General features: G+C 38.9%; 1 protein-coding gene across 3 annotated transcripts in view; it reads left to right on the plus strand.

The window, feature by feature from the left end:
- anks1b (ankyrin repeat and sterile alpha motif domain containing 1B) overlaps window positions 1-18146 on the plus strand; it is a 196626-nt gene that overhangs the window by 40169 nt on the left and 138311 nt on the right. For all 3 annotated transcript variants that reach the window (XM_072377500.1, XM_072377498.1, XM_072377499.1), the window contains exons 2-3: window positions 11184-11264; window positions 14722-14878. In XM_072377500.1, coding sequence (XP_072233601.1) covers window positions 11184-11264; window positions 14722-14878 — 238 coding nt within the window. The remainder of the gene's footprint in view (window positions 1-11183; window positions 11265-14721; window positions 14879-18146) is intronic.

Below are 18146 nucleotides of genomic sequence, written 5' to 3' on the forward strand. Positions count from 1 at the left end.
AGATTGTCCAGGGGAATCGAGTAATAACATGGAATAAGACATTGTGCTTGTTGCTGCTGTGATACTATATGAGCCATCACATGAGAAGTTATTAACAAACATTGCACGTGTTTCAGTAAGTAGCCTTTATGACATGGTTGTAGCTGACCAAAATGGGTTAATGTTGCGGCTACTGAGTAGGTGTAGGGTATATTTGGATCATATTTGCATTTCATACTGTAGAGATATGTGTTGTCAGATCTCCCAAGTGTTTAGCTGAGACTCGGACAGGCCTTAAAGTTAATTTTTTTCCCCTGATTTGTCAGTCGGAAAAATACCAAGTTGGTGTCAGACTGTTGGGAAGATGTTTTAGAGGTAAGGTGAGGGACTCTGTCGGACCCTGTGTTCACAATAGATTATCTCACTGGTATAAATATTCTTAGGACCTGCCGCTGAGCTCCTAAGGGGACATGTTGGTGTGAGAAAAAGGTGTGATACACATACAGGAAATGATTCTTCAGTGGGCTGTCTCATTTCTGAGCACTCTCTGCTGTAGTACCCTGGAAACATCAATAAGCATGTCTTAAGTGATCAAATTATGTAGTACTGTGTTCCATCAAGGAATAGCTACTGAAACTACTGCCACTGTTTATGTTTCTATTGTCCTCCCATTCAAACAAAGCATGTAGCTGGATGATCCATTTCCACTCACTGTGACTGTCAAGAACTTCAGTGGAGTTCTTCTCACTAGATCTGCAGTATAAATACATTGACTATCTCAGTCCACTGTTTACATCAGTCATCCCAGTTAGACAGAGATCCGGAGCCGATGTCTTCCTTCCCCGATTCTGCCGATCTGCTAAATCGATGGTCAGCCAGATGGATTTGTGGCTGGCTGTGGTTAAGTGGAGATCTAAAGCTTTCTGTCACTTACTTACTGTGAAGAGAATTGCTTCAGGAAGACACACGTACAGTCCAAACAAGCATTTAAAGATTGTTTTTTAGCCCTCCAGATCGTGACTGACTGGAAAAGCTGCAGTGTAAATCAATAGCGGCTGTGGTGAAGCAGACTGTGGTTCATTTCTTCACATCCTCCTCTTGCTGTTCGATTAATTCGTGAGCAGTGAATGCAGTTACCTGCTTTATCCTTTGAAGACAGCGTATTCTGTATGTTTACCTTCACACTTTTCTGATTCTGATTCATGATTCTTTTGTGTTTTATCTATTTTATTTTTACATTTAGGGGGATGTGTAATTTGTAGCTGTAATTACTAGTGATTTACATATTATAGGAAAGAATAAAGTAGTTTCAAACATAACTGCATCGAGAGAATAAGATTAGATTCAGCATTTGTTAGGACGAAGGTCCCCACAGGATTCATTAGTAAAGAAGTCAAAGGACATGACATTCATTAAAATGACAGATTTGTTATCCATCACAATGATAAATGATACATTTTAGTTGTTACCCCATTTATTTGTCTAATTTGATCTGTCATGCCTATTTTTTTCATTTTTATTAACAAATTTATTGATGTTACAGATGGCAAAGGGACTTAACTAAACATACATTAAGTGATTTTCAAGCTATTTAATTCAGTTTGTTATATTTTTATATCTGGACACGATGCAGTGTTCAATCCTAGTTTTAGCTTTCATAAAAGGTTAGAAATGAGGACTCCTGGGCCTCAACACGTTTAGAGACATCCAGCCAAACTCCTGCACAAAAAGTAGAATTCTAGTGATGTCACGTGCGTGTTTTTTCATTTAAGCATACTTAGACACCTTTATGCTGCACTTGAAAAGAAAATGCTGCTAGTTTGAAGTGGGCTGTGTATTTAGATGCTGTGCAGAGACTAAGAAGTCAGCTGAGGACAAGGGAAGGATGTTTCTATCTCTATTTAAGGAGGTGCGTGAGAAATGAGAGGATGAAAAGTGTATTTGGCTGACTTTACATGATGGCATCATCAGGCTGTCTAACTCTCTGACTGTATTTGGCTTTTCGTGTTCTCTTCCGTTCTTTGATATGCTTCATGGTTTCTTCACATTAGATTTCTTGTCTTTCTCTGCCTGCTATTTCCTTTCTCTGATTTACCCCACACGTGAAGTGTCAGATAAGGCGAGTTGTCACATGACTCGTAACCCACTAAACAAAGAAGAAAATGAACTTTAATCAATATTGAGTGGTGAACCTGTACAGATACACAAAATGTCAAATCTGTTTTTGAAAGCTTGGGGTACCTACTTCTGAGGAAATGCCAATGTAAAGTGTGACAGTGTCTGCAAACTAAAGTGAGAATATGATTGCTGTGTAATGCTGTCCACTAATAAATCCATCCCAGACTAATTCAAGCATTAGTCTAGTCAACTACCGTGTGTGATGATGAGTGGTAAAGCTTTTGATGACATGTCTTGATGTATTTCTTGGGAAGTCCAGGGATCAGAGTGGTTTAGCTCCATTTCAGTCACAACACACACATAAAACATCTGTTTGTACATGCATGGTTGTCCCCACCCCCCCCAATGTAAATGCTTCATGATCTGATGTCAGTTTGAGACACAGATAAATGACTTCCTGCGATGGCCTTTTGACCTATTGAACTTGTAAGCTGATATTTCTTATTTTTAGGGCATTTATCAATGATGCAACCAGCGATCATTCATATAAACTCTACAATTTAATTTCTAAATATGTAGCGCCTCTATATATTCAGGGTTTCCTCTCAGCTCATGTTTTTCTTTTTTTTGTGTGTGGTGTGATTCAAACTCAGTTGTCAACCTAAGTTTCACACTTGTGCAGCCTGCAATGGCAGGCCTGACTCAGTCCAAAGAAGGGGTGTAATGGTACATTAAGTTCACATTTTGGGTCATTTGGGTCAGTTACCTGGTGGTAACAGGAAGTGACAGTTTTTACAGTCTCATGTACTGCTTTCCAGCATGTTGACCTCATCTACTTCAAACCTGACCAAAGCCTTTGGGCACGATGATGTTTTTTGCCAAAGAGCCTGACCATGGTGGTGATGTATGTCGGTGTCTTGCCACTACGCAGGAAGCTGAAAAAAAAAAAAAAAAAGGCGTATAAAACCCTGTCTTCCACAAACTTCATAGATATAATTGGAACATCAGCCTGAAGGCATCTCGAGGTTCATTCAATTACAGTCACGGTGTCACCAAGTGGAAACAGGAAGTCCACAAGTCTAGGGATACCCTTACTGCTGCTTTAATGGTACAGAAAATTCTTAGTTTGGTTCATTTCTTGTTATTAAGGGAACTGTTTGGCACAGGAGATTAAACATAATTTAAATCATTTTGAAAAATGGAAAACTGTCATTATTTCCATCACAATTAAAGCCCTCAAATGTTGGTGTATTGTCAAAGAAAAACAAAGAATTGTCAGTTGCCTTTCAGGCTGTCCTTTACACTCTCGGTATACCCTCCAGAATGCGCCCCAAAAAGCTGCTGCTTGAGCCCATTTGTACAGATCAGGCAAAACAGACTTTGACCTAATGTTAAAGCTTCCACCATACAATATTTCAAGCCTTAATACAACAGCCAACAATGATTAGTTATGTGGTGATGTGTGACGTAGTGTAATGCTAAGTTTCTTTTTCTCTGTGCACATCGTTTTCCTTCCTCATGTCTTCTAAGTTTCATTAATCAATTGTAAAGTGTATCCAAGTCTCCTCTGAGCAGTGCGTTTCGAACAAAATTCCATATGGTGCTTCAGGTCAGTTTCAGTTTCAGTTCTTCAGTTTTGTTTGCTCTGATTGTATCGAACTGAAATTCTGCTTCCAGAATCTGTTTTCTAAGGTCACGAGTTGTGTTTTTAAGTCTGTTATTTTTTCACCAAGTATGCCCGCATATTTGCAGTGATGAGCATCCATGTTGTTGGGTTTTGTTTTCTTCAGAAGTACATTTCTATTTGCTTGATGTTAATATCTAGTTTCAAATGTGAAGTTCCCAAGAAAAGGGATGAATCAATATTAGCAAATCCCCCAGAAGCAATGACTTTGTTTTTAAAAAAAAAAAAAAAAAAGAATGTAGTGTCTGACAGCTTGGTATTTTACCACCTGGTTTTGCCTTGTTAAATAGTCTTTCCCTCTGAATGCTTCAGCTTCAGTCACAATAATCGGAGTACTGCTTTAGAAAATCTAATTTCATCTTTCTTAGTTTTTCAATTTTCCACTTGAAAATCTGGCAGAACTTGTAAGCAGGGTTCCTTACTGAGACATTAACTGCTAACAAGCAGATTAGAGGATGGAAGCTGCTCTTTTGCTAAATATGCAGTATTTTTTAGGCAATTTTACAAGAATGCATTCAGCAAATTAGGGATTTACCAGAAGCTGATGGAGAGGATGAGATGACAGGCTGAATAGATGGGACTCCTTTCCAGCTTTCAGAAATTAAATGCTTTTTGTGTGCCACAAAACTGGAAAACAAGATGTTATGAATATTTGTGTCCACTGCAAATATTCAAAGACTTTTAAATTATGGCTGTTTTATGGTCGCATATTAAGAGAAACTTTCATTTGGGGCTCTGTTTGAAATGTATACCTCCTGCCTCTGAATCAAACATACCATGGATTTACTTGTCACTATAATTGGTGTAGAAATAGATCAGCAGACAGTAACAGATCTGACGGATGAGGAAAACACCTTTATGTATGAAAGCAGTGTTAGACTGCCTGTAGAGGTATGTAGGTGTGGATGGGATTTTCTTTTGATGTTGGGGGGTGGGGGATATGATGTGAAATTGAGACTGCTGGAGGTGACACCTTTATAAATCCCTTGGTTACATATATAAAATTAATTATTTTCTTTCTAATGGTACCACATTTATAGACTGAGTTTGAGTGTGTTTTAATGATAAAGCCTGACCAAGGGTCAGATTCTAACATATTTGGAAAAGATGTACTCAAATGCATTTGAGTTATTTCCCTTAAATCTGAAAAGATGCATTCTACTAAAGATCAGTTAAGCTGTGTGAAGGGAAGATCTTCTTTTGGCCTTTTTAAAAGTCTGAAAAATAAAACCCTATGGTTATTGTCAATGGAAAATTACACCAGATTCACAAAATAGGGATTTGTAATTTGAAAAACGTGTTAATTTCCAAATCTATAAGGCTCTGACAAACAAAAACTGTGAAGTCAGGATGTCTTGACCCATGTTATATCACAGTTTGAATTGCATCTCACAGCAAGTCCAGTTATTTTTTTTTAAGAAAAGAGCCACCTTAAATAGCTCCAATATCCCTTTAAAGTCAGTGTGAACGGATGTTGGGTGTGTGCTCTGAGTTTATGACACTACAGAAAAATGTGTTATTAACCTCATAGCCAGATTTGAATGACTAAAACACTTCAGTCCAGTTCAAGATCCTGAATTCTGCAGTATTTTCTGACTTCCTGCCATGACACCATACAAACAGAGCTGAGTTTATTTACACTAATTGGTGAGCTGATGACCAGATGTTCGTAGAATGAATGTGAGGAAGCAAGACGATCAGTTGTGCCTAATTAAAGTTTGTAATGAGTGTGAAATCGTTACTGCAGAGTAAAGGCTGCATTGGGATTGAGGTCCTGCAGGTTCAGAGCACCTGACGCTAATCTTGCAGGAATGTGTGGTTAGACAATAGACTGTGGGTCCCGCAGTGACTACAGCTCCTGTATTTAGCTGTTTTTAACCACAGTGTTGGATATAACATGGAGTTAAAAGGAAGATTAAAGCAGGATTAACAGTACAAATGTGAAGCTTGGTGAGTCTGTCACAAAAACTAAGGGCAGAATAAAAGTAAGGTAGTTGTTTCCATCCATTACACATAATTATGTGTTACATGCTTGAGGGCTGAAAATTTTGCAGCAGGGGGGTGGTGAAGGTTGGAAATCCAGCAGGAGGGCGAGGACAAAAACGAGTAAAAAGCACTGTCTGTCTTTGATCTGGCAGAATGTAATTTCTCACACCTGTCTCACACCTTGTGCTGTATATAATTGCTTCTCTGTGCCTGAGCTGATCTAACTTATGTAGATGCACACACACATTTATGAAACATCAGTGTAAAGCGGAAGCTGCAGCATAGTTGGAGGCTGGACTGTCTCTGTGTTGGTCGGGGTTTAAACAACAAAAGTCACTTCCAAAGAAATCTTTGTGTGCCTGTACTTTTAAAGTCATATCAGTGAACTTTTGCAATACTGCTGCTCAGAATTGCCAGGTCTCACTTCTGCTTTATGCTCAAAACAGGATATGAAGCAAGCCTACTTCCTGTGTGACCTTATCTTCTGTGATAGCAAACACACCTAACCTCATATTGGTTCCCTTTTTGATTTCCTGTGAAGTTATTGCTGTTGTGGTCCTCAGTTCCTGTCAAAAAACTGTTTTTTATATATATATATATATGTATTTTTTTTTCTCAATGTCATTTGGCAGTATGAACTTCAGCAGGCTGATGGATTTGGTCGACTTAACGTTCCCTCCCATTCTTCTGAACAGAACCCAGTACTACAAAGGTTTTTCCAGTTCCTTCGCTGCTTTTCCTTTGATGGCAGTGCTCTCCTTTGATCTTGTCTGCAACATGATGCCAGCTTTAATATCCGCAGTGAGAACCAGTAAATGAAACCTTTCATTCTGAAGTTTGCACCAAAATGAGAAATGATGTACCACTTGTAAGACATTGCAGGTCCTTTTTTAAAATGACTGGGAATAAATGACACCTATTGAAACGTAAGGGAGAAACTGGACTTACTGTGAGATGCACTGAACTGCCAACTTCTGTTATTTTTTCCTTTTTTCTCAGCTTCATATTACGCAGCTTCAGTGAGAAAAAAGTTTAGTTCATAGATTTGGAGAAATCGTATCACATTATTAAAAGGTTTTTTTCTAAAGCTCTGAATAAAAGTGCTTACCGTAAAATGAATCTCTTTGGTTTGTAACAGCTAAAACCAAAATTTTGCCAGTGCAGTCTTCAGTTAAGTCAAGGAGAAACTGTCGAGAGCGTAACCAGAGAAGGGTTCAAACAGAGGGCAGCATTGCTCTGCCTGCTGTGACGCCTTTCATGACATTTGACCCGTTTACCTTTCAGTGATTTAATGAAAAGATGAGTGTCCAGACCTCAGCATGGAAGACTGAGTCAGACATTTCTGGTGCAAAATAATATTTTAATGTCTCTGCATGATGCTGAAAAGGGTTTGAAGGGGGAAAGTATGTCGGTCCTAGCTATAAACACACACACACACACACACACATACACACACAGGTAAAGGCCAAGACAGCATTCCCAGCCAGAGCTCTTCTTCACATCGCTGAGGTTAATTAGGTCGGACGTCGTCTGCATATTTGACTAATCTGCCAAGAGTCTGCATTCCCGCTGCAGCAACTCCCCTCCGTTATCTAATCTCAAGTTGCCTACTAAGTCTATTGAAACTCTGCTGGATGGGGCCAAGTTTACACTGAAAACAATGAAGAGGCGACAGGGCATCGAAGGTGTTTTGAGAGTTTAGAGCTGAAACATGGAAAAGCAGAACAGAACAGCTGTGATAAGAAACACTGCTTCATTAGGAAGTGATTCACCAAGATAAAGTGGTTAGCCTGTATTTGGGTGTGTGGCACAGTATTTATTTTTCTTAAAAACACAGTCACCATGTTGTTTTACAGCTTCTTTTTTTTTTTGACCCATGGGCACAGGCTATTATAGAAGACAGACCTTTCCATTTACTGGCCACAGGCTGCAACAGTGGATACAGAAACGTCAAACTGAGGAGAGCAGTGACTGTTTCTACTGTGAGAGGGGAAAAAATATTGCGCGAGGTAGGGGTGGGCGATATGGCAAAAATATCATCACGATTTTTTGAAAACAAAATCAAGATTTCGATTTTATCACAATCTTGAATTGAAAAATTGAACAAACAAGGAGGCGGGTAAGAAAGCGCGTCACTGCCCGTAATTCGCTGTGATTGGTCAGTCAGGTTGACGACGTAATACGTCTGGTGCGTCGGTGCATCAGCATAGAACTGCAATTTATAGAATCTGCCCTAGACAATCCCACAACCTCTGCAGTTTGACAGATCGTTACGGATCGTCTTCACGTTGCAGTCGTTCACGATTTAATATCGTCATATCGCCCACCCCTAGCACGAGGCCTCAAGCAGTTTTCACTGTTAAAGAGACTGGGAGATTTGAAGGAGCAAACATGTCAACAGTTGAACTGCACACATCTCATAACCTGCAAACAGAAACCATAGAAACGCAGCTGCTTCACTTTTCTTATCCAAAGCGAGGTAATAATATTAGGAGGCACAAATAATATTCTCTTAACTCAAAAAACACTGCTTTCAGACAGACTTCTCAAGAGTATTATTTTCTCAGGAACGTCTCTCGTTTATTTTTTATTTTTTTTTTACTTTTCGAGTTGTGCATGTTGTGTCAGTCGGGGCACAAACTTCAGCTGTCGGTGCAGAGCAACAAACGGACGGTTTGAGAGATTAAGTAGAATCAGCCGCTGCTCAGATTAATGAAACGAGTGAGAGTGGAGGAAGGCCAGGCCACTGAGTAACTCATCTCATCTACATGCAACATCAACACCTCAAGACTGCTAAATTCCCAACAAACAGCTTTCTTTCTGCAGGGCTTTGGGCCTGTTTTTAGGAGAGATCATGCAATTCTTTGGTTCTCTGCTGCATATTTTACGAATAAGAAATGAGTAAGGTTGGGAATCATGGCTTGCAAGGTGATCTATAATGTTAATGTTTAGAGATGTTCAATGAAATCTCCAATGTTTGAATGTAAATGTCTTAAAATAAACTATAGGTGGCGCTAATTCTCCAGTAAGCATTAAACGGCGGCAAAAGACGGGGGACATGTCACTCACAACCTGATGTGAGTTGCTCCCCGATGTGAGACGCACATTTCCTCCATATACGTAGAATTCTGTAACACGTAATTGCTTGATATTTCATTCATAGACTAATGGAACACAGATGAAGGGAAGGACAGTCACATGAAAAAGCAAAGCAATAACCCAAAAGAGGCAAAAAAAAAAAAACTCGATACAGAGCAACTTTGTGTCGGATTCCTGAAGTAGCCACTGGAAAACTATTTGCTATTTGTTAAGCCACTGCAAGTGTCACGCCAAACACATCTGTAAGAACAAACTATACAGCATGGAAGGGTTGGTAAACGCAACACCTCGCTGACCTTTACGGCCTTTACAGTCAGACTTACGCACGCTGTGAACAAGGGCTACACTTTCCCTGACAAAGTGGCCCCACAAGTCTGTTTGTGCAGCAGCTCAAGGTATGACTGCTGTGTTTGTGCGTTAAAAAGGTGTGTTTGTGAGTGCGTGTGTGTGGGGGAACGGTGGAGTCTTTATGCTGCAGGATTTTGATGAATCGGTGCATTGCCTGGTTGTTTAAGGCGACACGATTGGATAATTTGTGTGTGGGTGTTCAGGGCCCGGTTTGTTCAGTGAGCAGCTATCGGGTATAGAAAAGAGCTTAAAAGTAGATGTGGAACACCTTGTAAACATGTCGCCTAGTTACTGGAGTATTAGTTTACTGGAGTCTGCTAATATGCACAACTTATCTGAAACACAGAGTATGATGTAGAAAAATCCTATTTGTGTTTACATTGACACACCTGCTTTGTATTGGTTGATGACTGTGTACTTGAACCCCTTAGACCGCTTACATATAGCGCTCTCTGATTTCTGGGTATTTTCTATTCAGCTGACAAAAGAGAATAGACCTATTTAGACATGAAAATTCTGAGCATGTTAAATCGAAGGCTTGATGCACTCTGTGTGATCGCTATGATGCGTCTGTCTTGTTGTGCTCTTCTTCAAGGATCATGTCCACTGAACTAACTTGTTTTTCTGCACTGATGAAAGGCAGCAGATTTCATTTATGCTTCTCTTAGTGGCCACTTGTGAGTCTGTGGAATTTGTAGAAAATGGTATGGAACGGACTTCTCAAAATGTCTGTTGTCTTCCTGGTTGTGTACTGTAGGTCAGTGCTGAAAGGGGTCAGCATAGCAACGCTGTCATAGTGGATGCCCACAAACACCAACACGTCAGCTGTCCCGGTTAAAACAATCTGTCTGTGTTCTCCTTCCGTTTGATCTTTGTGTTGCATACTGCATGTGCACATACCTGTGAGATTTGTGAATGCTGTTTGTTTTGTCTTTCCTATCCTTTGCTTTTATATTTAAATAAAAAAAACCTTCTCGAGCACCTGGTTGCTTTTTATTTATTTGCATTATTCAGAAAGAAATTCTGTAGACTTGTCTTTAGCAGAGCACATTGTGTTCTCTCTGTGCAACTTGCTCTCAATAGCACTTTTAATCCAGGTTTAGTTGCATTTGTCTGTATGTGCCTATTGCATAATACCACGACCTTGATCACTGTGTTGATGTCTGTCAAACTCAGTGAATCTTATGCTGCATAACTGTTTGCAAGATGACTCAGTTTCAGTCACTTAAAGGGTGAAATTCACCCCCTTATTAATGTTATAGTAAAGTCTAATTTGTATTAACATTTTAACCATTAGAAAAAATAACTTTGATTATCCAGCCCCTCAGAATAAAGAAAGGGTTGTGGTTAGACACATATTTTGGCAAATAAATGCAGAAAGCTAGTTGCCTTGCCTAGATTTCAAATCAATGCATAGATTTGCATTATATAACTCTTCTTTCTTTGTCAGAAGCTTACCTCGTCTGCTGCTGTCTGCAATGAAATGGGGAAACGCAATCACATCTAGAACTTACTTGATTCAGCTTTTCTTCCCAGAAGCTGCTCAGACTGGAATTTAGCTAATTAGTGCTTCACTCTGACGTGCTTGGAGGAGTTCATGTGAAAAAGACAGGTCATGTAATTATATCCTCGGGAAAACCCTGGGCTATGTGTGGTGTGGTGTAGAGTGTGTACGTGTGTGTGTGTGTGTCTATGTATAAATCTATATATATATATATATTGTATAAGTATGTTTGTTAAGCCCACAGTCTGGGTTGCTGGCGATCCTTATGAGATTGTGTTTGGTGGAGTTCCATTTGCATGCAGTTTTTTGCGAGTACAAGAGTTAACCTCGTCCATTTCTACTGTTAGCCTGTATGATGAAATGGAAATTACACTCCTCTTGATGAAGTGTCCAAATGAGAAATGCACATCTTTTACAAAGTGTTAGTCAATGAAACATTAATTCTGATGTATTTCTGTCCTACAGCATGTGGAAGGGCCTGAATGTGAACTGCACAGACAGCTCAGGATACACACCTTTACATCACGCTTCACTGAATGGACACAGGTAAGACTGCAAACTACTGTTTCTCTATATTTTTCTTCTAAAGAAAAAGTATTTAAACATTAAGTCCAACAGCTTTACAGCTCAATACAAACCAGTTGGAGAAGGTTTGTCTGTGTGTTTGCTGTATGTTGGATAAAGAGAATGTGAAGTCATTTCGGGGATTATCAATTAAAACTTATTGTCAAATAGCGCGTTTTGTTAGACTAAGAATGAACTAATATTAACACTGGTTGTTTTCAGATGAACCGTGGCAATTCTTAAAATGTGCATCGGTTAGATTTTTTTATTTTTGGCTACATGGTGGCAACCGATTTTACTCTAAACACAACGCATACATAACAGTCATCGATTTGATATCCTTTCGAAGGGCAGTAACACTAAACGTATACTGTAAAGAATTACAGAACAGTTTTAATCTGGTCTGACCAGACTTAATTTGGTTTTATTGTCATTTGTATGGAAGGCAGGAGCACCAAATAAAAACTTGTTTGATTCATGGCTTAAAAGTTAGCTAATATGGCGCTGAGCTACTGTAATCACGTTGATGCGGAACAGCTGTGTCTCCATGGTAACTATTAGGAAAACGTGCTCAGTCGGGGCAAAATTGAAGACAGTTAAGATTTTTTTTTTCTTCTTTTTGTTTTTAACTAAACAGAACGACAGATAAGAGTTGTTTTTTTTCTTCTTTTATAAGTTGGTTACTCGCTGGTACTCGACTGTACAGCAACAAAAAGAAAAGTCGTTTAATTTTGCCCACTGAAACATGTCTCACCTGAAGTTTGCAGGTCGATACCTCTGAATTCCCTGCCTCGATTCTCTGCTACAGGTCTGCACTCTATCAAAATGTTGTGCTTACTGTTATCCTTTTCTTATTTTGGTCACTAAAACAAGAGGAACAGTATTTTTTATTCAGTCATAACTGCTCTAAAATGACACAAACAGAAAAATCATCAAGTAGTAATCATCAAATCATTTAATGATGGCAGCCAAAGAAAATGCATGATCATATTCGAGGGTCCCTTACTTGTATCCAGCAAAAGTAACAGAGAAAAACAGTGTTTCAAACATATTATTTACTGAAAGTGTTAATAAGTGTTTGTGCATCTGCACAGAACTGTAGTTCAGACGGTTTTCTTCACCTGGCCCTGCCGAGAAATCCGTTATACACTTGGGATTATCTTAAAGCCTGACTGCTATTGCAGCTTGGCGGAACTGAAGGATTAGTACTGTGTTTTGGGGGCAATTATGTGGATTTCCTTCTTATAGATAAACTGTGGAAGGAGGGGGAGGAGTGATGGAAGGCAAAATACGACCACAGAGTGGAAATTAGGCCGTCAACAAAAAGCTACAGAGGAGTGATTTACCATTTAGGTGGGAAAGTGAAAAAAGAACATACAATTAAGACACAGAGGGAACAAGGCTTGGCTGGAGGCAGAGATTTGTTGTTCTAGCTGGGTGTGAGTAGGATTTTTTTATTTTTTTTTAGATTATGTTTGCACATTTTTACAGCGTTGTTTTTTCGGTGGCAGCATGCAGGGGTGAATGTGATCACAGAGAAGTTTTTAAACCCGAGGGCCATCTACTGTGACTCTGCTGTTTAACTGTCACTTAAACTTGACCACGAGAATATAATAAAAGACTGAAATTAACCAAGCAGTTCATTAAGCATCTCGGTGCTGCTTTCACCTCTGCTCCTGTGGGAGGTTTTGCCCTTCTGTCTCCCCCGTTTCTCCCCCTGACATTTTGAATGCAAATGAAGCTCGTCACCTTTCCTCTTTCGACGACGGTGACAACTGCAGCTGCAGTCTTCCTAATATAGAACAGTACCACTGATGATACCACTTGGATATCTTGCTCAAACCGAGCTTATGATTCGTTGTTTTAATCATTTGTGTAGCAGTTATTTATACGAGGAGAGACATTGAATATAATTAAACAGTGACATTGTCCTGCAGTGGGGGATTTTAGGACTATATGACTTATAGGCTGCTGTAAATTACAAAAAAGTTTTTAATGGGTCTTGTATGGGTCAGAATCTCTTGGCACCTCGTGATTTGTTTACGTTTAGAGGGCTTGTGACATGACTATAAAGTCGATGTGTCACAAGATCTATATGACTACTCAGTACTCTGAACTTAAAAGTATTTTCCACAATCCATGATTAATTTAGCTCCGATATCTTTTCGTAATAAAACAAAAATAAGTGATATGAGCTGTTAACTGGAAGATCAGGTTTGCCAACATATATTTCAGCATTGAAAAAGAACCAACCTTTATAAAAGCGTGCCTGCAGCATCATCATCCTGGTTGTAAAATAAAACAGACGTTGACGTATTCTGAATCAGTAACAGAAACTAGCAGAATTCTATTTAAAGTCCTCCTGTTATATGCAATATGATCAATTATTCCTTTCTCTGTGGGAAAATGTGCATTTTGGTTAACACTCTTTCACATGTGGTTTCTCAGGCATTTTGCTCTTAATGTAGAGAACTGGTAGTGTGTTCTAATTTCTCTGATATAAACTGTCTAGGTGTTTTACTTCTGTTTTTCCAGGGTTCCTCCTGTTCTATTCTGGCAACATAACTTCATCAGTTTGTATATAAAAATGTATTTCTTCTCTTTTTTTCAAATTTAATTATTTTCCCCAGGACCTCAAAGTTGATTTCACTGGTTAGAGGTAGAGGCGTTATAAAATAACAGCAGTTAAAGTTGTGTGGCATAAACTTAATATACAAGTGATGTTAGATTTCTGTAATCAAAAACTACGGTTACTTTTGAATATTTTCACCAAGAACAAAGATTAGATGCTGAACCCTACTCAACCTAGCACAAAAAAAGGTCAGTTGTTTTATTTGGATGAAAAAAATCAACATGTTGCTGACTCATAAAGTAAGGAGATCAGTTATCTGTAGAGCTTCATAGTTTCTTTGGTGTAGATTAACATTCATGGAAAACATTTCATCAGATTTTTTTGTTTGAGCCTATTAAGAGTGTTCACAGCTTTGAAAACTGCTGTCAAAATCAATAAAAATCCAGATGCTTTGTAAAGCCAAGGTCACAGAAAGTTCTGAGTTTTCTCATTTTCTTTTTTAGTGACCAAGCAAATAATTCTGCTGGTGAAAAGCAGTTCAGTACATTTCCTTAAGTTTCTGCTTTAAGCGCTTGTTGTGGAGTATTTTTACATAGTTGTAATAAATTTGATTACTTTATCCATCTTTGGAATAAAAATGTTTGTGCTATATGTTTTAGGGTTGGATTTAATTGTATGATAATGAATGAGTGGAAAATAATGAATGTCTGCAGCAGGGTTTGTAAAAAATTAGACTTGTGGCTCAAGGTCTTCAGGTCGTAGTGCACAGCTGTGCTTACTGCCTCTTTCCTTTGGCTTTTATTTGTTCCATTTCTTCATTTGTTGAACTGTATCTGTTTTTTCAATTTTATCTGTTTATTTCTTTAGGGATGTGGTACTGAAACTGCTCCAGTTTGAGGCTTCAGCAAATGTGGCTGACAGCAAGGGATGTTTCCCTCTACACTTGGCTGCCTGGAGGGGCGATGTGGACATTGTTCGCATCCTCATCCACCACAGCCATTCACACTGTCGGGTCAACCAGCAGGTAAGTAGAGCCCCATTATATCTCCTCTCAGCCTAACACAGGCGACAGTCCCCTCTCCTAAGGTGACCTCAGGTTTATGAATACTGAAATAATTGAAGGTGCGGCTAGGTTCATGTCAAATATTGGCTGTAGCCTGCCCTGCTTAGGTGTCCTTTAAGAAGAAAGTCAGCCTAAGCTCTCTGTGCCTCATAGTTCAGATTAATACAGCTTAATGATTTTAGTACTAAACTGCTTGGGCTTTTCAAGTTCTGGCACTGGCTGTTCACTTTTTTTGTGGAGCTCACAGCATATTCACTGGACTCAATAGAGCGCACATAAAATTTAATGACTGGGCTACTACAGGTCAAACCTGTCTTTTTGTTGCAGAGACTGCAGAGTAGTTTTATCAAAGGCCCACTACAGTACAGACCATTTACGTGTTAAATGGTAAAGTTGTGGCTTTGCTCCTCTTCCAGAACAAGGAGCTCTTATCTACTTAAAAGTTCCTGTGCTGTATTTCTCAGAGCATATGAAGTGATGCTGCTGTAGGTCGTGTTCTCGTGGCTTCTGGCCAGCAGCGCAGATCCCTTACAGCTTCCTGTGATCTTGCTCTGACAGGCTGATGAGCATTTCAACACTGGGAGCATTCAGCCTGCCGCTGCTGTCATTTCTCATCAGCAAAAATGACCCTCTTCTCCTCCCTCACTTTTTTTTCTGTCCATCCTTGCTTGCAGCATATTTTTGCTTTTGAAAATTAGCAAATGCTACACAGTGAGTTATATAAATCTCAATCGTAGGCTAAATTGTGACTGGATAAGATTTATTTTTTTGTAATAATTGACTCGTAATGGCAGTACATGGTAGTAATGGACTCTGCAGATTATTGGAGTATTAGTTATTTTGACTAAGTAGCATGTTTTTTTTCTTGTCATCGTTAGCCAAATTGTTTTCCTCTGAGAGCTGTTAGAGTCTAATTGTTTCCCCTTATAAATGGTCTCCCTTGCCCCTGAAATGAAGAGGTTTGTCAGCAAGTGAACATGGGTAATTTTCTTTTTACAATGTCAATGATTTGTAGAGCTGACTGAGCTGCTGTGCACAGGACCCAAATTGACTGGGAGCTCGTGATGTTGAAGTTATTGCACATGGATGCCGACTTCAAGGCACAGTCAGTGGGTATTGATGTGTTTGTGCTTTGTACCACATGGTGCTAAACATGGTCTTTGAATAAGCCATTTCCTTGAGAGAAATCCTAATAGATCTGAATTATTTTACAAGGGAGTGAACAATTGACTTGTGGAATTTAAGATTTTTTTTATATCAAGCATTCTGTCATAAGTTTTACCCTAATTAGCTGCTTAGAATTATGGCTTGTTGATGGTGATCTTTTGAAAATGGGGGGAAAAAAAATGAACGGTTAATATGCAGCTGTGTAGCACTAAATATCTGAATGTCAAATGTCCACAAAGCAGGTGAAGGTTATGAGAAAATAGCAAAGTGTTATCATGTTGCAGTTTCTTTACACCATGATATAATTAAGCTGTGGCTGTAAACAAGAATGGCTGAAGGGCCGCTTTTTTAATTGATGGCAAGGAAAGGTAAATAAGTCCTTGTCTGATTGCAGGAGACCTTCAGGAAGATTTAACAGCCTCTGGAGTGTTGTTCCACTGTGCATCAACACCTGCAAAAATACGTTTAGAGAAAAAGTGTGCTGAATTATATGAAACAAACACTTATCCCACTTCTAAGTGGAGGCAGCTAGTGGCACTGGAAACGTTTCCCTGACAGAGGAACGATTTTAAAAAAATCCAGCAAATGCTCAAAACGAATCGCTCTCTGCAAAGGGAAAAAAAATATTCTATAACAAGGTAATGATCCTAAATGCACATCAAAATCCACATTGGACTACCTCAAGCTAAGGCCCTCACAGTCTCCCAATCCAGAAATGATCATAAATGCTCTTTTGGGGTTTGTCGACACATTTATCTCAAAAGATTCAAAGCTTTTTGCAGGAATGATGAGTGGAAGGTAGCGTTTTTTTTATTATTTTTTTTTTAAAGATCTGCTGGCTACAAAAAGGGTTGATAACTTTGTAAGTATAAAAAAAGGACCACACAGGTGCAGGGTCGTATCTAATGATGACATGTACAGAATACCAGCACTCGCGGACATATAAACCTGTTTAATAAGGGGCAAGAGTGGACACTAATGACGGCTGAATGTGCTCGTGTTGAGTCTCGTCTCTTATTAAACTGGACTACATGTCAGTGAGCGCTGGTATTCCATATGTGCCATCATTTAACTGTACGTAATTGTAACAGCCGACTGATAACATAATGTTAAGGTGAAACTTTCAGGTTAACAACCTCAGGGACTTCAGAGGTGTTTTTTTTCTTTCGGAAGAAAATGTATGAATATATAATTTACAAAACAGATACTTTAACGAATTCAACAATGACAAAGTTCGCATTTTATTTCCTTTTGACCTTTTTATTGTTAAACTATATTTAACACATTTTAATAAGATTTATTAAGAGGTACCTTGTGGTGTTTGATATTATTATACTGACATAGCATTCCTTTGAAAAAAAAAAAAAAAAGAGAAAATGACCTTTTATGTATCCCGATCTGACACCATTTTTGCTAAATGATTTAGTCACACTGATTAACCGTTTAGAAACTGTTCTGACGTCATATATCTCACTTATAGGTTTGTTTCTGAACAGGGTGGCTTTATCTCCTCTGTTTTCAGTTTCCATCGTCCTCCGTATATCTTTAAGACTGAATACACTCGGCTACAGATCTCACGCTTTGGCTGCACACAGCCAGAGCAACACACAAGCTCCAGAGAGCCTCCTGTTTAACACTTTTTTTAACACTTAAATAAGTTGTAGAGCTTATTTGTCCTTTGAACACTTCTGTTTGCAAAATATTGGTTTAGCCCACGTTTAACCAAAATTGTTGTTTTTGTTTACGGCGTGTCTGTACAGTACTCTTCCTGTTACAGTATGTGTTGCAATAGTGAGCGTGCAGTTATTTTCAGGTTGCAGGCATAAATCAGAGAGTGAGATTTATGAAGCATTTGTGTTTTACGAGGACTAAGCTTCATATTTTCCCTCTGCCTGTCATGTCTACAGCCGTAAGAAGGGTATGCATGCATTAGTCTGGGTGATATACACTCGTAAACACTCACACATATCATTGAGAGTTACAGTATCAAGCCGCTGGTTGTGCATCACCCGATTGGCAATAACATTACACTAACCTCACACACCATTACTTGTGTCAGAGG

Source organism: Leuresthes tenuis, unplaced genomic scaffold (genome assembly GCF_036924035.1).
Source record: "Leuresthes tenuis unplaced genomic scaffold, fLeuTen1.0.hap1 SCAF_23, whole genome shotgun sequence".
Classification (NCBI taxonomy): domain Eukaryota; kingdom Metazoa; phylum Chordata; class Actinopteri; order Atheriniformes; family Atherinopsidae; genus Leuresthes; species Leuresthes tenuis.